This window comes from Adiantum capillus-veneris, chromosome 14, assembly GCF_014529385.1.
Source record: "Adiantum capillus-veneris isolate H3 chromosome 14, ASM1452938v2, whole genome shotgun sequence".
In the NCBI taxonomy this organism is placed as follows: Eukaryota; Viridiplantae; Streptophyta; class Polypodiopsida; order Polypodiales; family Pteridaceae; genus Adiantum; species Adiantum capillus-veneris.
In genome coordinates, this window is record NC_140944.1 from 133252866 (window position 1) to 133277359 (window position 24494).

The window sequence follows — 24494 nt, forward strand, 5'->3', positions numbered from 1 at the left end:
TGGTCTCTGCTGCTCTTCTGAGTCAGAATGCAGGTCCGCTAAAAACCACTCCAAGGTAAGTGTAAGCATCTGTGAACTCCACAGTCTCCTGGCCGTATGTGAATGTAGGTGCTGACCTCCTGATCCATTGTGGGGTGGTATTAAACACCATAACCTTGGTTTTACCAAGGTTGACAGACAAACCACTTTCGTGGGCAAACCTATGCAAAGCATCCAATTGACGTTGCCTTCCCTCTAGAGATTCGGAGATCAACCCAATATCATTAGCATATAACAAAAGTGGAATCCATGTCCCTGCCAACTGTGCACCTCTATCACCATCGCTCTCAATGTAGTCAGAAACCTCATCCAGATACATACCAAAAAGAGTAGGAGAGAGCGGGCAGCCCTGCTTCACCCCAATAGTGGAGTGAACCGGTGTAGAAAGTCCCTCAGGGGTGCGTACATGCCCTACTACTGATCTGTACAATGCCATGATCCCCCAAATGAGCTCTGTGGGTACTCCCATTTCGTGTAATCTGCGCATCAATCTAGCTCTTGGTACTGTGTGAAAAGCTTTGCGGAAGTCCACAAAGCTACAATAGATCCGTCTCCCATGAGATCTGCCCTCCTCAATGATGGCCATGAGTGTCAAGATATGGTCAAGAGTAGAGAAGCCTCTCCTGAACCCTGCCTGCCCAACTGCACGCATTCCTTCCCTCTCTGCCCATCTACGCAACTGTTGCTCAAGAATGGATGCATGCAACCGTGCGAGTGTGTGTCCAATCATGATAGTGCGATAATTCCCAGGCTCCATGGGGTCTCCTGACTTGAAGGTAGGTACAATCGTAGATAGGCTCCAAGTGTCCGGGAGGCCCTCACACATGGCACGGTTAAACATAACTGCTAGAAGCTCTGCTAGTAGGTCTTTGGCATGCATGAAATGCTCAGCGACTAAGCCATCATGATCATATGCTCTCCCAGTCCTCATCCTGTCAATGGCTTTCTTCACCATCTCAGCGGTGAAAAAGCACATGTGTGTGGGCATGGATCGGGGGGGTTGGGCAGCGGCGGTTGTCCAGGTACTGTGTACAAAGATGATGCGTATTGTCCCCAGGTCTTTGTGGAGGTAACAGCGGGGGGGGGGGGGGGGGGGACTACTCATGAAAGAGCCGCCACGCCTCACGCGAGTCCTGACTCAAGAATAGCTGGTATAGATCCTGCTCGAGTATTGCCAAAAAAGCCCTCTTCTTCTGCCGCACCAGCGCGTCGGAAGTCAGTCTGTGACTGTTTGTGAGTGACGTCCCCCAAAAACACCTCCCTGTGAAGTCTAGCTCTAGTCTGGCGGCACTCCTCATCGTACCAGCTGTTCTGAGGCATGCTCCCCGATCGGTGTCTCTGCTCAGGTTGGGTGTGTGGGTATGCCTCTGCTGCTGCATCATGTAATGTCTGTGTCAGTATATTAGTTAGCTCCTCCAGAGGTCGCCCCGGGTCGTGAGTGCATAGGCGTTTGTAGATCCCGTCTATGTATACAGAATCCGTCTCCCGTGTGAAGGTGTAGCGAGTAGGGGCTGCTACCCGTGGCCTGTGTGCTGCACTGAACTGGAAGGAGATGGTCATCGACAAAAGAGCATGATCCACTGCCACTCCGACTGGTCTGGGCCCAACTGTGAGATCCTGGATACTAGAGATGAGATTCGGCTGTGCCATGACATAGTCCATTGTGCTGGCTCCATGTCTGTGTGGGAAGCATGTAAAACCTCCCGTAGCAAGAAATCTCTGTAGGCCATTCAAGATGGCCAATCCATGTGCGGTGCCCATGTCTATCAGGTGTCGCCCATACTCAGTATAATCCACATCGTGTGATAGACTAGACAGGCCCGTCTCTACAACATCTAGCTCTCTCAGCATCTCCTTTGAAGTATCATAAAACACTGTCTGGTGATGGGCAGTCCCACAGAGAAAATGAAATGAAATGAAATGTTATATTAACGTCTTCAAAAGGCCAAAATGACCTATGAGACCAATCAGTTACAAAATAGTGAATCTAATACCATGTCTGGGTACAAAAGAACTAGAAAAGAACTAGAAGTGGAACAAAATACTACTACTACTACTACAATCTAAAACTACGTGGGTGTAGCAGCTGATACAATAGGTACCCGGTAAACTGGATGTAACAGTGTGTGAAACAAAGATGGAAGAAATGGTGAGGATCCATCCTCATCTGCACTCTGGATGTTGAGAGAGTATGGCTCGAATCTTCTGTTGTAGTCTCCGTCGATGCTGTGTAGCTCCTCTCCTCAGTCGCGGTCGTCTGTATCTCTGTAGCTCCAATGCTCGGTCGATGAGAGTGCCAGTAGTGGTCGAATGAGTGTGGGACGAGCTCTGCAGTGGTGGCTGCTACTCTGGCTGTCCCATATCTAGTGAAAAGAAATCTGTAATGTGTCTCTGGGATTGCCTCTCTCTAGCTCTCCCCAGTAAAGTGTCTCTATACCTGTGTAACTCAAGTAGATATAGTCCAAGACATCTCTGATCCTCATAACTCATGACCCTAGATAGAGGACCAAAACCCTCTCTGAATAAGCAGTGGAAACGCCCCCGTATCTCATAGAACACTGTGCAATGACATATGTAGTGCAACTCTGTCTCTGGCTCTCTCTGGCATAATCGGCATATCCTGCTGTCTGCTGGTATCCCTCTGAATCTACCAGTCTCAATCTCGAGCTGATGTGAGGATGTGCGTATCTGACCAATGGCACAACGCAAACCATGAGACATATGTGTGTCCATGTAGCTGGGTCGAATCACAAACCCATCTCCTGTGAGGTGGAGAAGATGCTCTCTATAGAAAGCCATCTTCGTGCTCAACTCCTGAGGCGGCTCTATCCATGTCCTCCTGGTGTCGAGCTGGATCAGGTCCTGATGAATGAGTCTAGTGATCTCCACCCGTGTAGGAGACAACGAGGGTGCCTGAAGAGAATACTGGAAAGGGGGCAACCTGTCCATGGTGAAGCCATGCGTCTGAAACCATGAAGTCATCTGTGCATACCAGCATGAAGTGTCCCCCTGTAGAGCTAACTGTCTGGAAGACTCAAGGGCCAGTCTAGCATATGTGTCTCTAGTAGTATCCCATAGGCTGTGCACAAAGGACACTGATTTGGTAAGCGCCTCAATCTCCATGGGGGGGGGCAGCTAGCTCTGCTCGAATGATCGCGTGAGGTACGGAGGCCTTGGCTCTAATCAATCGGGAGATCATAGATACCAAGGGCCTCTCCATACGTCTCCAACCATCCTGGCCTACAGAAGGTCCCCATACCTGTACCCCATACATCATAGCTGAGGCTACTAAAGTATCAAAGAGCCATAACTTTGTCCGAGGTTCCTGGAACTGAACCTGCGAACACATCCTCTCCAAGCCTCCCAAGGCCGCATAAGCTCTGGTCAGTCTAGTCTCTGCTGCTCTCCCCAAAGAAAACCTCGGCCCAGTGAAGACTATCCCAAGGTAAGTGTATGCATCTGTATACTCCACAATCTCTTGACCATACGTGAAGGTCGGTGCCGATCTCCTGATCCACTGCGGTGTGGTGTTAAACACCATGACCTTGGTTTTACCAAGGTTTACAGACAATCCACTATCCTCTGCAAAACTGTGTAATGCATCCAACTGTCGCTGCATACCCTCTAGTGAGTCAGAGATCAAGACAATATCATCAGCATATAACAACAATGGGATCCACGTCCCTGCCAGCTGGGCACCTCTATCACCCTCTCTGTCAATGTAATCAGACACCTCATCAACATACATACCAAATAGAGTAGGAGACAATGGGCAACCCTGTTTCACCCCGATAGTGGAGTGAACTAAGTCAGATATCCCCTCTGGGGTGCGTACATGTCCCATCACTGATCTGTATAAAGCCATAATCCCCCAAATCAACACTGTGGGCACCCCCATCTCCTGCAGTCTGCGCATCAGTCGAGCTCTCGGTACCATGTCAAATGCTTTGCGGAAATCCACAAAGCTACAATAAATCCGTCTCCCATGTGACCTGCCCTCCTCAATGATAGCTCTGAGTGTCAGAATATGGTTAAGAGTGGAGAAACCCCTCCTGAAACCTGCCTGTCCCTTTGCCCGTACACCCTCACCCTCTGCCCAGTTACTCAACTGCTGCTCAATAATGGATGCATACAATCGTGCCAGTGTGTGTCCAACCATAATAGTGCGGTAATTTCCAGGCTCTGTAGGATCACCTGCCTTGAATATAGGCACAATAGTAGACAACCTCCAAGTCTCAGGTAATCCCTCACACATGGCACGATTGAACAACACTGCAAGAACCTCCATCAGCATATCCCTAGCATGTATAAAGTGCTCCGCTACTAGACCGTCATGATCGTAAGCCCTCCTGGTCCTCATCCTGTCAATGGCTCTCTTTACCATCTCAGTGGTAAAGAAGGTGCTCGTAGGTGGACATGGCTCTGTAGGATCTGGAAGGGGATCCTGCCCAGGAACCGTATATAACGATGTCGCATACTGGCCCCACACATCAGGAGAAGTAATCACTGGGGGAGGGGAGTGCTCATGGAAGAGTCGCCATGCCTCGCCTGAGTCTCTATTCAAGAACAACTGATACAAGTCTCGCTCCATCTGGGCCAGGTAAGCTCGTTTCTTCTTTCGCACAAGGCGCCGGAAAGCAATCCGCGACTGTCTGTAGGTGATGACTCCTAAATGAAGATCCCTCTGAAGCTGGGCTCTCATCTCTCTGCACTCCTCATCATACCAACTATTCTGGGGCATGCTCCCAGAATGTCGCCTCCGATCCGGTTGAGTGTGTGGGTATGCCTCTGATGCTGCATCATGTAGTGTCTCAGTCAGTAAAGTAGTGCACTCCTCTACTGAGAGGCTTGGAGCAACTGTGCATAGACGATCCCAGATCGCCTCTGTATAAACGGAGTCAGTCTCTGGTGTAAATGTATAACGGGTGTGTGACCTGCCTCCTGATTTCTGGGCTGTACTAAACTGAAAAGATACGGACAGTGTCAAGAGAGCATGATCCACTGCTACGCCCACTGGTCTGGCTCCCACTGTGAAATCCTGAATACAAGGAATAAAGCTCGGCTGTGTCATAACATAGTCCACTGTACTGGCCCCATGTCTGTGTGGAAAGCATGTGAAGCCTGCTGCTCCAGGAAACCGCTGTAAGCCATTAAGTATGGCTAGCCCATGTGTAGTCGTCATCTCCGTGAGGTATCTCCCATACTCAGTCTGCTCTCTGTCATGTGAGCATCTGTCAAACCCCAGCCCACCCACATCCAACTCTCTAAGCATCTCATCTGAAGTGTCGTAGAAGACTGTCTGACAGTTGCCCGTTCGAGCATTGAAGTCTCCTAGGAGGATGATATCACCATCCCTAGAAAACTCCCATATATCATCATCTAGAATTGAGAAAGGCGACTGCCCTCTAGATACAGCATATACTGACGTACTGGGGGGGAAGTAACATATAGCAATATATAGAAATCGACCTGTGTCAGCTCTCAGCCTCACCCACATGTATCTAGCCTGATCATCTCTCCGTACAATATGTAGTAGTGGTTGTAGCTCCTCCCTAAACAACACCGCTACTCCTCCTGAACCTCTACTCCCATGCTCAGATCTCGTGACTGTTCTGTGGGCTGTCTCCCATTTGTATCCCACCACATGTGGCAACAGTTGGCCAGGGGCCTGATGAGTCTCTGAAAAGAAAACAATGTCCTTGTCTCTGAAACTGTCCTCAAAGGCACCAACATCCAACCTCATAGACCCATTACAATTCCAAGTCGCCATCCTCAATGTGGTCCCATAGGTCTCGCACCGTCATGTAGAGCGCCGCTCTACAGTCACCACCCGACCATCTCTGTAAAAGGCCATCTTCCCCTTCTCCCTTGCCGCTTGAATCTCGGACTTTACTTCTCTCATATGCGCAAGTTGTGAGAGAGTGAGGTCATCGCGTAAGAAAATACCTGTCTTCTTGAGAGTAGGTCTCTTCCTCAAGAATTCCTTCTTCTCTTCCAATGAAGGGAAGCGTAGTATGAGAGCTCTTTCCTTTGAAGATTCTCCGGGGCCCTCACTCTTCTTGCCCACTCTCCATGCCTTTGTGTGTGAAGGCTTCTCCACCCCCATCATTGATGTGAGGCTTGTGACCTCTTTTTCCACATTGTTTATGTCCTTGAGGCCGGTTACCCTCACATGTAGAGCCCGCACCCTCCTTCTTTGTTCCTCTTCGAGGGTCATGTTGATAAGAGTGGGTGTACAAGGAGCTTCCTTACCTTTCCCTTTCTTGGCAACCTCAATCCATTTTTCGGCCTCCTCTACTTTCTTTTGCGTTTCGGATATGACCGCGGCCCATGACTTCTTCTCCTCATTGATGTTGTCAATTTATTCCCTCAAAGAGGGCTGAAATTCCCCCTTTTCAAGCCCATTTTTTGACCGTGTTTCCAACACTTCTTTGTGGAGGTCCAAAATGCTATTCTCCAACGTGGCGATCTTGTTGAGAAGATGATCCTTCTCGTCCTTCCACCTCTTCTCCTTTTCTTCATTTTCTCGGAGGAAAACGGTCTTCGCGTTCCTCCAATCTTCCATCTCTTTTCTCCATGCTTTCATTTCCAATTCAATGATGGAAATTCGTTTGGAGTGAAGCATATATTTGAGTTTGCTTGTTGCCATAGGTGAGGTTGGGGATGACATGAGAGAGAGAGAGAGAGAGAGAGAGAGAGAGAGAGAGAGAGAGAGAGAGAGAGAGAGAAGAGAGGATTGATGTTTCTAAAGTGCAGAAAATGCAGCAAACCCTAAAACGCAGATCTGTCCAACAACCCCCCAAAAAAAAAATAAAAAAAAAATCGCGAACCCTAAAATACAGGTCGCGAGCCCTAAAAACAGGTCGCGAACCCTAAAATACAGCAGCGAACCCTAAACGAAAGCATGGTAAAGAGAGAGAGAGATGGCGTGATGAGAGAGAGAGAGAGAGAGAGAGAGAGAGAGAGAGAAGTCAGTATGACAAAATGACAAAACAAATATACTATGGAATCTTGGACTGCCAGGTGTGAACGGGGCAGAGCAGCTAGCTGGGGTAGGTAAATCACAAGAGATTCAGCATCGGTCGCTAGCGGATCTCATCAATCTCCTCCATGGTCAGTAGTCTGACTGGGCGTCGTGCATGTCGCGCCGAAGTGATCCGAAGCGTCTGATGCAGCCTTTGTCGATACTGTGTAGTGCTCCGCAGTCGTGGGCGTCTGGATTTCCCCAGCTCGGTCGCCCGGTCGATCAGTGTGCCTCTTGTGTGAGGCGACGGGCTCTGCTGTGGTAGTGGCTCCTCCGGGTGTCGAGTGTCTGCTCTCAAGAAGTCTATGATGTGTCTTTGAGACCGGCTAGCCTCTCCTCTCATTAAATTCTCTCTGTGTCGGCGCAGCTCGAGTAGAAACAAACCCAAGCATCTCTGATCCTCGTACTTCATGACTCTAGAGAGTGGTCCAAAGCCCTCTTTGAACAAGCAGTGGAAGCGGCCTCGTATCTCGTAGTAGACGGGGCAGTGGCATGTGTAGTGCGACTCTGTCTCTGGCTGCATGCCACACAGGGGGCATGTCCTGGCCTCTGCTGGTACTTCACTGTATCTCCCAGTCTCGATCCGCAGCTGGTGTGAAGATGTGCGTATCTGGCCAATAGCACGTCGTATCCCATGAGACAAGTGAGTGTCCATGTATCTGGGCCTCGTCACAAAACCGTCCTCTATAAGCTAGAGAAGATGCTCTCTGTAGAAAGCCATCTTCGTGCTCAGCTCCTGTGCTGGTTGTATCCATGTCTTCCTTATGTCTAGCTGAGCCAGGTTCTGTCAGATGAGCTTGGTGATCTCGGACTGTGTAAGAGTCAGAGAGGGTGCCTCTAATGAGTACTGGAAGGGGGGCAATCTGTCTATGCTGAACCCATGCACCTGAAACCATGATGTCATTTCACCATACCAGCATGCTGTATCTCCCTACATGGCTAATTGTCGAGAGGACTCGAGTGTAAGGCGGGCATACCTGTCTCTGGGAAGCTCCCACATGCGGTGTATGAAGGAGAGATGATAAGCGCCTCGACTACTAGTGGGGGGGCAGCAAGCTCTGCTCGGATAATGGCACGTGGTACTAAAGCCTTGGCTCTAATGAGCCGTGAGATCATAGAGACCAAAGGCTTCTCCATGTCCCCCCACCCATCACTGCGACCTGTCCTCCCGTGATGATCCAATGAAGGCCCCCATATCTCAGGTCCATAGAGCAATGCAGACGCCACTAGAGTGTCAAATAGCTAGAGCTTCGTCCGAGGCTCCTGAAACTGAACCTGTGAACACATCCTCTCCAATCCGCCCAATGCTGCATGGGCTCTGGTCAATCTAGTCTCTGTTGCTCTCCTCAGTGAAAATGCCGGTCCACTAAAAACCACTCCAAGGTAAGTGTAAGCATCTGTGTACTCCACTGTCTCCTGGCCGTATGTGAATGCGGGCGCTGACCTCCTGATCCACTGTGGGGTGGTATTAAATACCATGACCTTGGTTTTACTAAGGTTGACAGACAAACCACTTTCGTGGGCAAATCTATGCAGAGCATCCAAGTGACGTTGCCTCCCCTCTGGAGAGTCGGAGATCAACACAATATCATCAGCATAGAGCAATAGTGGAATCCATGTCCCTGCCAGCTGTGCACCTCTATCACCATCTCTCTCAATGTAGTCAGCAACCTGATCCACATACATACCAAATAGAGTAGGAGAGAGCGGGCAGCCTTGCTTCACACCAATAGTGGAGTGAACCGGTGCGGACAAACCCTTTGGGGTGCGTACATGCCCTACTACTGACCTGTACAATGCCATGATCCCCCAAATGAGCTCTGTGGGTACTCCCATCTCCTATAATCTGCGCATCAATCTAGCTCTGGGTACTGTGTCAAATGCTTTGCGGAAGTCCACAAAGCTACAATAGATCCGTCTCCCATGTGATCTGCCCTCCTCAATGATGGCTCTGAGTGTCAAGATATGGTCAAGAGTAGAAAAGCCTCTCCTGAAACTTGCCTGCCCAGCTGCACGTAGCCCTTCTCTCGCTGCCCATCTACTCAGCTGCTGCTCAAGAATGGATGCGTACAATCGTGCCAATGTGTGTCCAATCATGATAGTGCGTTAATTCCTTGCTCCATAGGGTCTCCTGACTTGAAGACGAGTACAATCGTAGAAAGGCTCCAAGTATCAGGTAAGCCCTCACACATGGCACGGTTAAACATAATTGCTAGAAGCTCTGCTAGTAGATCTTTGGCATGCATGAAATGCTCAGCCACTAAGCCAATCATGATCATATGCTCTCCTAGTCCTCATCCTATCAATGGCCTTCCTCACCATCTCAGCGGTGAAAAAAGCACATGTGTGTGGACATGGATCGGGGGGGTCGGGGAGGGGCGGCTGTCCAGAAACTATGTACAAAGATGATGCGTACTGGCCCCAAGTCTCTGTAGAGGTAATGGCAAGTGGGGGGGATTGCTCATGAAAGAGCCGCCACGCCTCACATGAGTCCTGACTCATGAATAGCTGGTAAAGATCCTGCTCTAGTCGAGCCAAAAATTCCCTTTTCTTCCGCCGCACAAGCCGTCGGAAGTCAATTTGTGACTGCCTGAGTGATGTCTCCCAAAAGCACCTCCCTTTGAAGTCTAGCTCTAGTCTCGCGGCATTCCGCATCATACCAGCTGTTCTGGGGCATGCTGCCAGAACGGCGTCTCTGCTCAGGCTGGGTGTGTGGGTATGTCTCTGTTGCTGCATCATGTAAAGTCTGTGTCAGTAGGCTCCTCAGTGCACAAGCGTCTGTATATCCCATCTATGTATACAGAGTCCGTCTCCCGGGTGAAGGTGTAGCGAGTAGGGGCAGCTGCCCGTGGCCTGTGTGCTGCACTGAACTGGAAAGAGATGGTCAATGACTGAAGAGCATGATCCACTGCCACCCCAACAGGTCTGGGCCCAACAATGATATCCTGGATACTAGAGATGAGGCTCGGCTGTGCCATGACATAATCCACTGTGCTGGCTCCGTGTCTGTGTGGAAAGCATGTGAAACCTCCCGCAGCGGGAAATCTGTGTAGGCCATTCAAGATGGCCAATCCATGTGCAGTCCCCATGTATATCAAGTGCTGTCCATATTTAGTATATTCCCCATCCTGCGATCGTCTAGATAGGCCCGTCTCCACCACATCCAACTCTCTCAGCATCTCCTCTGAGGTATCATAAAACACTGTCTGATGATGGGCAGTCCTAGCATTGAAGTCCCCTAGAATGATAATGTCACCATCTCTAGAGAACTCCCATATGTCATCATCCAAGATAGAAAAGGGGGATTGTCCTTTAGGTGGTGCATATACTGACGTACTCGGGGGAAAGTAGCAAATAGCAATGTAAAGATATCTACCTGTCTCTGCTCTCAATCTCACCCACATGTACCTAGCTTGCTCATCCCTGCGAGCTGTATGTATCAATGGCTGCAGCTCCTCCCTGAATAACATTGCCACTCCTCCCGAGCCCCGCCCTCTGTGCTCCGATCGTGTCTCCTATCTATAGGCTGTCTCCCATCTGTATCCGCTAATGTGAGGCATAGACTGCCCGGGAGACTGATGCGTCTCAGAGTAGAAGATGATGTCTCTCCCGGAAAAACTCTCCTCAAAAGCACCTACATCAAGACGCATAGATCCATTACAATTCCAGGTAGCACCTTTGAGTGTAGTCCCATAGGCCTCACACCGTCATGTGGAGCGTCGCTCCAATATCACCTCTCTTCCATCTCGGTAAAAGGCAATCTTGCCTTTTTCCCTTGCCGCTCTAATCTCTGGCATTACCTCCTGCATATGAGCGATCTGTGAGAGGGTAAGGTCATCCCCGAGAAAGATACCCGTTTTTTTAAGAGTTGGTCTTTTCTTCAAAAAGTCTTTCTTTGCTTCCATGGAGGGAAAACGGAGGATGAGTGCCCTTTCTTTCGAGGTTTCCCCATTGCTCCCATTTTTCTTGTTGCCCACTCTCCAAACTCTTGAGTGCATCGGCTCATGAACCCCCATCAAAGCCATGAGTTCTTTTACCTCTTCGTCTACATTTTCTTTGTCTTTAAGACCGCAAATTCTCACATGTAGAGAGCGCACACGTCGTCTTTGCTCCTCTTCTAGGGTCAAGTTGATAATGGTGGGTGTCGACGTTGTTTCCTTGCTTTTCCCTTTCTTGGCCACCTCAATCCGTTTCTGGGCTTCATCTGCCTTCTGCTGAGTCTTTGTAATAACGTCCACCCAGGAAGTCGTCATCTCTTTGTGCTGCTCTTCCCCCTCTTTGATGGGTCGCACTTGCTCTTTGATTGAGTTTAGTTCTTCTATTACTGAGGGTTGCAGTTCTCCCTGTTCAAGTGTGTTTCGTGATTGTGCCTTTGCGAGCGCCTTCTTGAGTGACACAATCTCTTCGTCTTGGGCCGTCACACGATCTCCCATTGCAGTGATCTTGCTTTCTTGGGCAAACACATGATCTTGGAGCATTTTTATTGTGCCTAGCAGGTTGCGGTTGATCTTGTTAATAGTTTCTGTCATTTCTTCTTTGCATTTTTGAAGTGCATCCTCTATAGGATCGGGTTTATCATTCTGCTTCCTCATGCTTGGTCGCCACCAGAAACGAGGTCTGCAGTTTTTGAGTTTCCTGTAATTCCCTGTAAAATTCCGAATATTGCGCTCTCTGTTTGTTTTCAATTTCCTGCAGGGCTCTTCGGAATGCTCGATTGGGTGTGTGTGTAACGGTGTGTGGGTCGACCTCTGAAGTAGCAGCTACAGGCGGGTGGTGCTGCAATGGAGCAGCAGCAGGAGCAGTGCTGTCGGGGGGCGGGGGGGACAGTGCGCGGGGTAGGGGGGAGAAAGAGAGAGAGAGAGAGAGAGAGAGAGAGAGAGAGAGAGAGAGAGAGAGAGAGAGAGAGAGAGAGAGAGAGAGAGAGAGAGAGAGGCAACACACGATAGACTTAAAACTTAAAGTTAAGAAATGAAAGAAACGACTTAAAAAAATTAGCACGATAGACTTAAAACTTAACGTTAAGAAACTTAAAAAATGTGGGGTTCGCGATAGACCCAGCGCGCGCGAGAGAGAGAGAGAGAGAGAGAGAGAGAGAGAGAGAGAGAGAGAGAGAGAGAGAGAGAGAGAGAGAGAGAGAGAGAGAGAGAGAGAGAGAGAGAGAGAGAGAGAGAGAGAGAGAGAAATGAAATGAAATGTTATATTAACGTCTTCAAAAGGCCAAAATGACCTATGAGACCAATCAGTTACAAAATAGTGAATCTAATACCATGTCTGGGTACAAAAGAACTAGAAAAGAACTAGAAGTGGAACAAAATACTACTACTACTACTACAATCTAAAACTACGTGGGTGTAGCAGCTGATACAATAGGTACCCGGTAAACTGGATGTAACAGTGTGTGAAACAAAGATGGAAGAAATGGTGAGGATCCATCCTCATCTGCACTCTGGATGTCGAGAGAGTATGGCTCGAATCTTCTGTTGTATTCTCCGTCGATGCTGTGTAGCTCCTCTCCTCAGTCGCGGTCGTCTGTATCTCTGTAGCTCCAATGCTCGGTCGATGAGAGTGCCAGTAGTGGTCGAATGAGTGTGGGACGAGCTCTGCAGTGGTGGCTGCTCCTCTGGCTGTCCCATATCTAGTGAAAAGAAATCTGTAATGTGTCTCTGGGACTGCCTCTCTCTAGCTCTCCCCAGTAAAGTGTCTCTATACCTGTGTAACTCAAGTAGATATAGTCCAAGACATCTCTGATCCTCATAACTCATGACCCTAGATAGAGGACCAAAACCCTCTCTGAATAAGCAGTGGAAACGCCCCCGTATCTCATAGAACACTGTGCAATGACATATGTAGTGCAACTCTGTCTCTGGCTCTCTCTGGCATAATCGGCATATCCTGCTGTCTGCTGGTATCCCTCTGAATCTACCAGTCTCAATCTTGAGCTGATGTGAGGATGTGCGTATCTGACCAATGGCACAACGCAAACCATGAGACATATGTGTGTCCATGTAGCTGGGTCGAATCACAAACCCATCTCCTGTGAGGTGGAGAAGATGCTCTCTATAGAAAGCCATCTTCGTGCTCAACTCCTGAGGCGGCTCTATCCATGTCCTCCTGGTGTCGAGCTGGATCAAGTCCTGACGAATGAGTCTAGTGATCTCCACCCGTGTAAGAGACAGCGAGGGTGCCTGAAGAGAATACTGGAAAGGGGGCAACCTGTCCATGGTGAAGCCATGCGTCTGAAACCATGAAGTCATCTGTGCATACCAGCATGAAGTGTCCCCCTGTAGAGCTAACTGTCTGGAAGACTCAAGGGCCAGTCTAGCATATCTGTCTCTAGTAGTATCCCATAGGCTGTGCACAAAGGACACTGATCTGGTAAGCGCCTCAATCTCCATGGGGGGGGCAGCTAGCTCTGCTCGAATGATCGCGTGAGGTACGGAGGCCTTGGCTCTAATCAATCGGGAGATCATAGATACCAAGGGCCTCTCCATACGTCTCCAACCATCCTGGCCTACAGAAGGTCCCCATACCTGTACCCCATACATCATAGCTGAGGCTACTAAAGTATCAAAGAGCCATAACTTTGTCCGAGGTTCCTGGAACTGAACCTGCGAACACATCCTCTCCAAGCCTCCCAAGGCCGCATAAGCTCTGGTCAGTCTAGTCTCTGCTGCTCTCCCCAAAGAAAACCTCGGCCCAGTGAAGACTATCCCAAGGTAAGTGTATGCATCTGTATACTCCACAATCTCTTGACCATACGTGAAGGTCGGTGCCGATCTCCTGATCCACTGCGGTGTGGTGTTAAACACCATGACCTTGGTTTTACCAAGGTTTACAGACAATCCACTATCCTCTGCAAAACTGTGTAATGCATCCAACTGTCGCTGCATACCCTCTGGTGAGTCAGAGATCAAGACAATATCATCAGCATATAACAACAATGGGATCCACGTCCCTGCCAGCTGGGCACTTCTATCACCCTCTCTGTCAATGTAATCAGACACCTCATCAACATACATACCAAATAGAGTAGGAGACAATGGGCAACCCTGTTTCACCCCGATAGTGGAGTGAACTAAGTTAGATATCCCCTCTGGGGTGCGTACATGTCCCATCACTGATCTGTATAAAGCCATAATCCCCCAAATCAACACTGTGGGCACCCCCATCTCCTGCAATCTGCGCATCAGTCGAGCTCTCGGTACCATGTCAAATGCTTTGCGGAAATCCACAAAGCTACAATAAATCCGTCTCCCATGTGACCTGCCCTCCTCAATGATAGCTCTGAGTGTCAGAATATGGTCAAGAGTGGAGAAACCCCTCCTGAAACCTGCCTGTCCCTTTGCCCGTACACCCTCACCCTCTGCCCAGTTACTCAACTGCTGCTCAATAATGGATGCATACAATCGTGCCAGTGTGTGTCCAACCATAATAGTGCGGTAATTTCCAGGCTCTGTAGGATCACCTGCCTTGAATATAGGCACAATAGTAGACAACCTCCAAGTCTCAGGTAATCCCTCACACATGGCACGATTGAACAACACTGCAAGAACCTCCATCAGCATATCCCTAGCATGCATAAAGTGCTCCGCTACTAGACCGTCATGATTGTAAGCCCTCCTGGTCCTCATCCTGTCAATGGCTCTCTTTACCATCTCAGTGGTAAAGAAGGTGCTCGTAGGTGGACATGGCTCTGTAGGATCTGGAAGGGGATCCTGCCCAGGAACCGTATATAACGATGTCGCATACTGGCCCCACACATCAGGAGAAGTAATCACTGGGGGAGGGGAGTGCTCATGGAAGAGTCGCCATGCCTTGCCTGAGTCTCTACTCAAGAACAACTGATACAAGTCTCGCTCCATCTAGGCCAGGTAAGCTTGTTTCTTCTTTCGCACAAGGCGCCGGAAAGCAATCCGCGACTGTCTATAGGTGATGACTCCTAAATGAAGATCCCTCTGAAGCTGGGCTCTCATCTCTCTGCACTCCTCATCATACCAACTATTCTGGGGCATGCTCCCAGAATGTCGCCTCCGATCCGGTTGAGTGTGTGGGTATGCCTCTGATGCTGCATCATGTAGTGTCTCAGTCAGTAAAGTAGTGCACTCCTCTACTGAGAGGCCTGGAGCAACTGTGCATAGACGATCCCAGATCGCCTCTGTATAAACTGAGTCAGTCTCTGGTGTAAATGTATAACGGGTGTGTGACCTGCCTCCTGATTTCTGGGCTGTACTAAACTGAAAAGATACGGGCAGTGTCAAGAGAGCATGATCCACTGCTACGCCCACTGGTCTGGCTCCCACTGTGAAATCCTGAATACAAGGAATAAAGCCCGGCTGTGTCATAACATAGTCCACTGTACTGGCCCCATGTCTGTGTGGAAAGCATGTGAAGCCTGATGCTCCAGGAAACCGTTGTAAGCCATTAAGTATGGCTAGCCCATGTGTAGTCGTCATCTTCGTGAGGTACTCCCATACTCAGTCTGCTCTCTGTCATGTGAGCATCTGTCAAACCCCAGCCCACCCACATCCAACTCTCTAAGCATCTCATCTGAAGTGTCGTAGAAGACTGTCTGACAGTTGCCCGTTCGAGCATTGAAGTCTCCTAGGAGGATGATATCACCATCCCTAGAAAACTCCCATATATCATCATCTAGAATTGAGAAAGGCGACTGCCCTCTGGATAGAGCATATACTGACGTACTGGGGGGGAAGTAACATATAGCAATATATAGAAATCGACCTGTGTCAGCTCTCAGCCTCACCCACATGTATCTAGCCTGATCATCTCTCCGTACAATATGTAGTAGTGGCTGTAGCTCCTCCCTAAACAACACCGCTACTCCTCCTGAACCTCTACTCCCATGCTCAGATCTCGTGACTGTTCTGTGGGCTGTCTCCCATTTGTATCCCACCACATGTGGCAACAGTTGGCCAGGGGCCTCGTGAGTCTCTGAAAAGAAAACAATGTCCTTGTCTCTGAAACTGTCCTCAAAGGCACCAACATCCAACCTCATAGACCCATTACAATTCCAAGTCGCCATCCTCAATGTGGTCCCATAGGTCTCGCACCGTCATGTAGAGCGCCGCTCTACAATCACCACCCGACCATCTCTGTAAAAGGCCATCTTCCCCTTCTCCCTTGCCGCTTGAATCTCGGGCATTACTTCTCTCATATGCGCAAGTTGTGAGAGAGTGAGGTCATCGCGTAAGAAAATACCTGTCTTCTTGAGAGTAGGTCTCTTCCTCAAGAATTCCTTCTTCTCTTCCAATGAAGGGAAGCGTAGTATGAGAGCTCTTTCCTTTGAAGATTCTCCGGGGCCCTCACTCTTCTTGCCCACTCTCCATGCCTTTGTGTGTGAAGGCTTCTCCACCCCCATCATTGATGTGAGGCTTGTGACCTCTTTTTCCACATTGTTTATGTCCTTGAGGCCGGTTACCCTCACATGTAGAGCCCGCACCCTCCTCCTTTGTTCCTCTTCGAGGGTCATGTTGATAAGAGTGGGTGTACAAGGAGCTTCCTTACCTTTCCCTTTCTTGGCAACCTCAATCCATTTTTCGGCCTCCTCTACTTTCTTTTGCGTTTCGGATATGACCGCGGCCCATGACTTCTTCTCCTCATTGATGTTGTCAATTTCTTCCCTCAAAGAGGGCTGAAATTCCCCCTCTTCAAGCCCATTTTTTGACCGTGTTTCCAACACTTCTTTGTGGAGGTCCAAAATGCTATTCTCCAACGTGGCGATCTTGTTGAGAAGATGATCCTTCTCGTCCTTCCACCTCTTCTCCTTTTCTTCATTTTCTCGGAGGAAAACGGTCTTCGCGTTCCTCCAATCTTCCATCTCTTTTCTCCATGCTTTCATTTCCAATTCAATGATGGAAATTCGTTTGGAGTGAAGCATATATTTGAGTTTGCTTGTTGCCATAGGTGAGGTTGGGGATGACATGAGAGAGAGAGAGAGAGAGAGAGAGAGAGAGAGAGAGAGAAGAGAGGATTGATGTTTCTAAAGTGCAGAAAATGCAGCAAACCCTAAAACGCAGATCTGTCCAAAAAAAAATAAAAAAAATAAAAAAAATAAAAAAAATATCGCGAACCCTAAAATACAGGTCGCGAGCCCTAAAAACAGGTCGCGAACCCTAAAATACAGCAGCGAACCCTAAACGAAAGCATGGTAAAGAGAGAGAGAGATGGCGTGATGAGAGAGAGAGAGAGATGGCGTGATGTGAGAGAGAGAGAGAGAGAGAGAGAGAGAGAGAGAGAGAGAGAGAGAGAGAGAGAGAGAGAGAGATGAAATGAAATGTTACATTAACGTCTTCAAAAGGCCAAAATGACCTTGTGAGACCAAAGAGTTACAGAGAGAGAGAGAGAGAAATGAAATGAAATGAAATGTTATATTAACGTCTTCAAAAGGCCAAAATGACCTATGAGACCTATGAGAGAGAGAGAGAGAGAGAGAGAGAGAGAGAGAGAGAGAGAGAGAGAGAGAGAGAGATTGCGATAGACAAGCGGGTGCGGGGGCAGCGCGCGAGCAGAGGGCGGGGGTGCAGGGGGCAGCGCGCAAGCGGGGGGCGGGGTGCAGGGGCAGCGGGTGAGCAGAGGACGGGAGCAGGGGGCGGGGGTGCAGGGACAGCGTGCGAGCAGGGGGCAGGTGCAGGGGCAGGGAGGAGAGCAGGGGGCGGGGGTGCAGGGATCGCGCACGAGGGGGGGGGGGGGGGGGGGGGGGGGCGGCGTGGGGGACAGCTCTGCGAGGCATTCCATAATGCAGGACTTTGTTTCCAGTCAAGTAATTAGCTCATTCCAAGGAATGTCTGCCTATTTGTGATTTTGTTCTAGTCAATCAGTTTTTTAATTGTCTTTTTCAGGTTAGAACACCTACCGTTTGTGGCATTACTTCTCTTGGGTATGATCACATGGAAATTCTGGGTAAGTCTTTTTTCACTCAAGTGTATGGCTCGTAAAAGACCTTCAATAATCTAGTAGATAGAGCGTCTCTAATGGATGGAATTCTTATGGAACTCTGTTAAAATTGTCATTGTGAAGGCTACACACTACCTGAGATTGCTGGAGAAAAGGCTGGCATATTTAAAGTAAGTTTTTCTCTTTAGAAAAATTCATGACAAATAATGTTGTTGAAGTTTCATGGTTTGAAACTTTAAAGCATTAAGGACCGTTCAAAATGAAATTATTTGCTGCTTTTCCATTTCAGCAAGGGATTCCTGCATTCACTGTTGCACAACAGAAAGAGGCTATGGACGTTCTTCAGAAAAAAGCATCCGAATTAGACGTATGTAAAATATTTTGTTGATAAACGACTTTTCACTGTGTTCTTACAGTAAGGCTTGCATCATATTTCAATAGAGTTGCTAATGGACTTTGTATTCATGGCCTTTCAACGTTACTTTACTAATTACGAGAGAACTTGGTATTTTGATGTGTACAAGGATTTTTTTACTCCATATGTTGGCTAACTGATGGATAGCAGTTTTGGATTTGGATGTGATATTAATCATGTCAGCAATCATCTTATAATGTGTTGATGTGGCTGTCTGCATTATTTCTCCGTAAGAACGAACTTGCTGTCCTACAATCTTGCCAATACTGTTTTTCAATCAAGCAGACATTTTGGATGTGAAGCATTGTGGAACCAATTTAGCTTCAACTCAATTTGAAGAAGTAAGGATATTGTGACAATCTATAATTTTGTGTTTGATTTGACAAACAGATACGGCTGCAAGTTGTTTCCCCTCTTACGGAGCAGCTACTGAATGGTTCACAACTATCTATGGAAGGAGAACATCAGTTGTCCAATGGGGCTCTTGCTGTAGCTTTGTGTCATTGTTGGGCCCATAGACGAAACGAGAAGAAGCACTTGGCTATGTTTGATGATGTAAGTGCTCTGATTGTAAATGTGTGTGCGCATAAATTTTCATGGAATTTTGTTTTTGATCGCTTCAATGAGGCTTTGCAATGAAGGTGGTTTTAAGCGCAAGTTTAAAAATGTTAAAGAGTCGTTGAGGACTCCAAGTTCTAAAATAGAGTTGATGGTGGTTGCAACATGCTAAGTATGATCTTAGGTTATTTAAATACGTGTATTATCTGTAATTGTTAAGGTCACTCATAGACTGTTGTCATGCGTAGTGGAAAGAGAAGAGACAAGATCTAGCAATCACACAATCACAATTTTTAGGTTCCTTGGATTATATGATGTTTCTATCAAATTCACCAGTTTGTAATGGATCGGTCTCATAGGTCATTTTGGCCTCTTGAAGACGTTAATATATCATTTGATTTCATTTTATCCCCAATTAAAGTTGAGGATATGTGTTGATAGATGGGGGAATAGATATCTCAACTAGATAGGCAGATCTAAAAGAGAGAAAATGAAACAAAATGAAATGTTTATTCACGTCTGCAAAAGGGCTTAAAGACCCATGAGACCAGAAAATTACATGATCGAAATGTTCGATACAAAAATACAAAAGACTATGGTGACAAATGCTGAAAATGTAACAAAGAAGTGAACCAGTAGAGTCAGCTGGTAGCGCATCTCTAAAAGTGTGATATTCTGAGTGGCTGTCGTGTAAGCATCATCACCTAATCTCTCTCATGGGCTGCTGCATCGTGGCATCGATCTCCAACTGTGTAATGAACCTCGTAGGAGCTGCTCTATGCCTGCCTATAATGCCCTGGATGAGGCGATGATAAATGTAGTCCTTAGGTTTTTCTGAGGGCTGCTGTTTTGGGAGAAATCTGTAACTTGCATCTGAGTGGGTCCTCTGCTGGAGCGTGCTCGACTCTGTTATAAAGCATGTTTGTGGCTGCAAACCTCTAAGAAAAGCCTAGGGCATCTTGGATTAGTGTAATCCACCACTCTCAACAGAGGACCGCAACCGTCTCTGAAGAGACAATGAAATCATCCCCGTATCTTGTAACATAATGGGAACCGACATGTGTAATTTGTTGTCTCTCTGGCTCTAAGTCGCATAGCTGACATATTCAATGCTTTAGAGGTGCCGAAAGGTATTTATCTGTCTCATCTGTACTTGAAGGCAGGTGTGAAAGCTGTCCTATAACACATGGTAGCCCATGCAAGAGGTGTGAGTCCATTTATCTCGGCTGTGAATTGAAGTCCATCCTTAGTAATGCAAAGCAATTGCTCTTTGTAAGAAGCCTTTCCTTCCCCAACTCCCAAGGAGTCGTTTGATGTCCTTCCTATTTCAATCTGCATGAGATCCTATCGGATAAATTTGTTGATCTCTGAACGTATGAAGGCGATGGATGGTGCGTCCAAGGACTATTGAAAGGGTGGCATATTGGTGATAGTAAAGCCAGCCTGACATCTTTGCATACCTACATCTAGAATCTACCCCCATGGCTAGTTTAGCATAACAATGACTTGGAAGCTCCCACAAGCCATGTAATTTACTAATCTAGTCAGGGTCTCAGCCACAACACATGTAGCCCCTATTCAGCTCTGACTTCCTCCTTTGTATAATCATGGAGATCATAGGGACTAGTGGTCTCCCCATAGCTCTCCATCCATCGTACATCTGAGTAGACCGACTACGATGGTCTAGACTAGGTTCCCAAATTTGTGCCCCATACAATAATGTGGGTGCCACCAATGTATCAAACAATCCATACCTTAGTGTGGAATTTCTGAAACGATACCAATGAGAACGCTTGCTCCAATTGTGCAAGGGTTGCCTATCCTCGCATACGTTTTGAAGTTGGCGCTTCTCCCATAGAGATAGAGGGACCTGTTAGGTGCAGTGGAAGTATTGATGGTAGGTTCCCTTACTAAATGGGAGATGTGCAAAGGGGGCGGGGGGGGGGGGGGAGGAGAGAGAGAGAGAGAGAGAGAGAGAGAGAGAGAGAGAGAGAGAGAGAGAGAGAGAGAGAGAGAGAGAGAGAAAAGAAAGAAAGAAAGAAAGAAATATTTTTAACGTCTATGTCAGGCCGAAATCGGCCTATGAGACAAATCAAATGTACATTGTGTGTATGTCATCCGTCTATCAGAAAGACAAATGAAACAAAATTGATACAAAACTGAACTGAATGTAGGTAGTGGAGTATCTAAGGAGGGATGGAGCTCTATCTCTAGGGGTATATGCATGTCTGTATGCTCAAGGTAGTACAATCATGAGAGTGCATCAAGCTATCTAGCTCCATCCTGTACTAATGGGGGGATGTAAGATGTGGTACATGGGTGGGTCTGGTGCCAAGGCTACCCGGATAAAAGCTGTCGGGTCAGCCCTCATCTGAGCCACTCGCTCCTCAGTGGCACGGCGCTCCCGGGCTCGGATCTCCTCGATCTGTCGGTGGTGGGAGCTCGCGCCCCTGTAGCCTGTGACTCGTGGTCGTCGTCTAGCTCGGTTCACCTCCGCCTGTGGGAGTGTCACTCCCCTCTGAGTGTCTGGTGAAGGGGGGGCGGAAATCCTCTGAAAGAAGTCTGTGAGCTGCGACTGTCTCCCCTCTGTCTGTGTAGCTGTGTGTGGCTGTAGTAGTGTGTCCCGGTGGCTCTGTATCTCTAGTAAGAAACGTCCGAGCTGTCTCTGATCTCGAGATTCCATGATCTCTCGGAGAGTGGGCTGTCCTCTAAATAGGGCCTCATACCTGCCTCTGATCTCAGTGTATGCTCTGCATCTACATACAAAGTGCTCCTCACTCTCCACCTCCTCTGTGCAGGCTCTGCAGATTCGCTCCTCCCTGGGAACACCAGTATGTCTCCCGACCTCAATCTCTAACCTGTGTGAAGCCACTCTCAGCTGACCAATCGCCACCGGTGAGCTATGTGGCATATATGTGTCCATGTAGCGTGGTCTCTGTATGAACCCCCCAGACAATATGGTGAGAAACTGGTCTCTGTAATCTGACATCCTCGTCCCCAAGCTAGGTGCCTCCCAGACTCTCCTAGTGTATAGCTGCCACAGATCCTGTCTCAGTACCAAGTTCCTCTCACTGCGAGAGAGGTGAACATATGGTGAGTGGGGGTCGTACTGGAATGGTGGTAGGCTCTCCATGTCAAGACCGTGTCCCTCAAACCATGCTCTGACCTGTGAGTACCATGCTCTCTCATGCCCACTCTCTGATAGCTGTATAGCTGCCTCAAATGCTCTACGGGTAACTCTGTCAGGAGGTAGCTCTCTCATCCTCTGGATGAAGCAAACTGTCTGGAATAGTGCCTCTACAACCATAGGTGGTGTGGCGAGCTCGGCTCTAATAATGTCATGTGGCACTGTCTTCTTGCTGCGGAGCAAGCGTGAGATCATATATACCTGTGGTCTCTCAATTTGTGTCCATTGGTCAGCTGTGAATCCTGGTGCCCATACTGCCGCCGAGTACATCAAGACCGGGGTGACTAAGGTGTCGAAAAGCCACCCCTTCGTGCGGGGCTCCTGAAAGTGTGCCTGGTGGCACCTCCGCTCTAGCATGGCCAGAGCTGCATATCCTCGGGTGAGCCTGTCAACAGCAGCCTGCCTCATAGTGAAGGGTCCTGGTAGGCTGGTGAATGTGATGCCAAGGTAGACATAGGAGGTGACTACATCAACCTGTCCTCCTGCTGCTGTGAAGGTGGCGGCGCTCCTCACTGCACTGGATGTGTGAAAGATCATAACCTTGGTTTTGCCAAGGTTCACAGTCAACCCCCTGTGTGTGCTGAATTCGTCCAAGGCCTCAAGATGGCGTTTCAAGCCCTCGGGTGACTCTGAAATCAACACAATATCATCAGCATATAACATGATGTGGACCGGAGTACCTGCCAAGTCGCTCCCCTCTCACCCTGCTCGCAGTATGTAGTCGGAGATCTCGTCGATGTAGAGCCCAAAGAGTGTCGGGGAGAGTGGGCATCCTTGCTTAACACCAATGGTGCTAGCAATGGTCTCTGAAAAACCGCCTGGGCAACGAACTCGACCCGTCACCCTCTCGTAGAGAGCATATATGGCCCAAATCACTCTGTTGGTACCCCAATGCTGTGAAGGCGCTGGAAGAGTCTCTCGCGTGGGACTGTGTCAAAGGCCTTGCGGAAATCCACAAAGCAGCAGTAAAGCCTCTTCTTCCGCGCCTTTGCCCCATCAATGAGGCAGCGCAGAACGAAGATGTGATCAGTGGGGGAGAAAGCTCGTCTGAAACCTGCCTGGCCTGGAGCTCGTAAACCCTCGATCTCTGCGTAGCAGCTGAGCTTTGCCTCAAGTACTGCTCCATATAGCTTGGCCATCGTGTGGCCAATCATGATAGTCCTGTAGTTCCCTGGGTCCAGGGTGTCGCCAGATTTGTGGATAGGCACTATGGTGTGCTGTGTCCACTCCTCTGGGAAGCCCTCCCCTATAGCCCGGTTGAAGACATGTGCAATCAACGGGGCTATAGTGGAGGCCGCATAAATGATGTGCTCGCTCTGTAATCCAGTATGGTCAGCTGATCGTCTGTGCTGCATGCGCCGTATGGCCCTCTCTACCATCTCTGCTGTAAAGAAGGAGCACGTGGGGCGAGGCTCGTGTGGTTGTGGAATAGGAGGCTGCCCTGGCACTTCATAAAGTCGCTCTGCATAATCATGCCATATCTGTGGATCCTCAATAGCTGTAGTCGGACGTGGCTCGCGCAGGGTGCGCCATGCCGTCGCGCTATCCATGCTCATGAATAGGCGGTATAGCTCAAGCTCCTGTGCCTCTTCGAATGCTCGCCGCTTTTGGCGTGTCAGCGTCTTCATATGCCGTATGGCCTCTCTCTCTGTGATCTCTCCTAAGGCTCGCCGTGCACGGAGGCGTCGGTATAGCTCTCTGCACTCATCATCATACCAGCGGTTCTGAGGCATAGTCCCGGGGGGGGGAGTGCGTCCTGTGTGAGTGGTGTGTGGAAAAGAGCTAATAGCTGAAGTGTGGAGAACGGAAGAGATATGTGATGTGAGAACTGAGAGTGGTGTGGATGGGTGGAGGAGGCATGGGCCATGCTCGACCTCGGCCGAGTAAAGAGAGGCTAGCTCATGTGTGAAATGGATGGTGGTGTGTGGAGTGTGTGCTGTGGAGCTGTGTGGGATGGTATCTCCGGTGATGGAGAAAGAGAGGTATGTGTGGTCGGCTCCGATGGGTATGGGTGGAATGGTGAAGGATGTGATAAGGTGTGTAGCCTCCCTGGGTCCCAGAATATAGTCGACCGTACTCCCCCCTCCCTCTGCAACTCCATGTGGCATACAAGTCAGGCCCCCTGAGGTGGGCCACTGGACCATCCCGTTATAAATAACGAGACGGTGCTGGGAGCCAAGTCGAAGTAGATGTCGTCCGTAGGCTGTGACTGGAGCTCTGTCTGCTGTATCTCTCATAGTAGCCTCCTCATCTAGAGTGTGTAGTGCCTCTGGGTCCTCGTGGTCATATGCCTCACACTGCTCACTGCGCGTACGAGCATTGAAGTCTCCCATAAGGAAGACTTTACCCAGTGTGGAGTA

At 48.8% G+C, this 24494-nt stretch overlaps 2 protein-coding genes across 4 annotated transcripts in view; one reads left to right on the forward strand and one right to left on the reverse strand.

Annotated features, from left to right (window-relative positions):
* LOC147443162 (folylpolyglutamate synthase-like) overlaps positions 1-24494 on the forward strand; it is a 109491-nt gene that overhangs the window by 36136 nt on the left and 48861 nt on the right. For all 3 annotated transcript variants that reach the window (XM_086529071.1, XM_086529072.1, XM_086529073.1), the window contains exons 7-10: positions 17920-17980; positions 18098-18144; positions 18264-18341; positions 18780-18944. In XM_086529071.1, the coding sequence (XP_086385197.1) occupies positions 17920-17980; positions 18098-18144; positions 18264-18341; positions 18780-18944 (351 nt within the window). The remainder of the gene's footprint in view (positions 1-17919; positions 17981-18097; positions 18145-18263; positions 18342-18779; positions 18945-24494) is intronic.
* LOC147443163 (uncharacterized) lies at positions 21164-22810 on the reverse strand. Its single transcript, XM_086529074.1, has one exon. The coding sequence runs from the start codon at positions 22795-22797 to the stop codon at positions 21220-21222; it is 1578 nt and encodes a 525-aa protein (XP_086385200.1). The 5' UTR covers positions 22798-22810; the 3' UTR covers positions 21164-21219.

Bases quoted from the DNA above. Each gene is read 5' to 3' on its own strand.
- LOC147443163 (XM_086529074.1), bottom strand. From the start codon at position 22,797: ATGTTATATGCTGATGATATTGTGTTGATTTCAGAGTCACCCGAGGGC.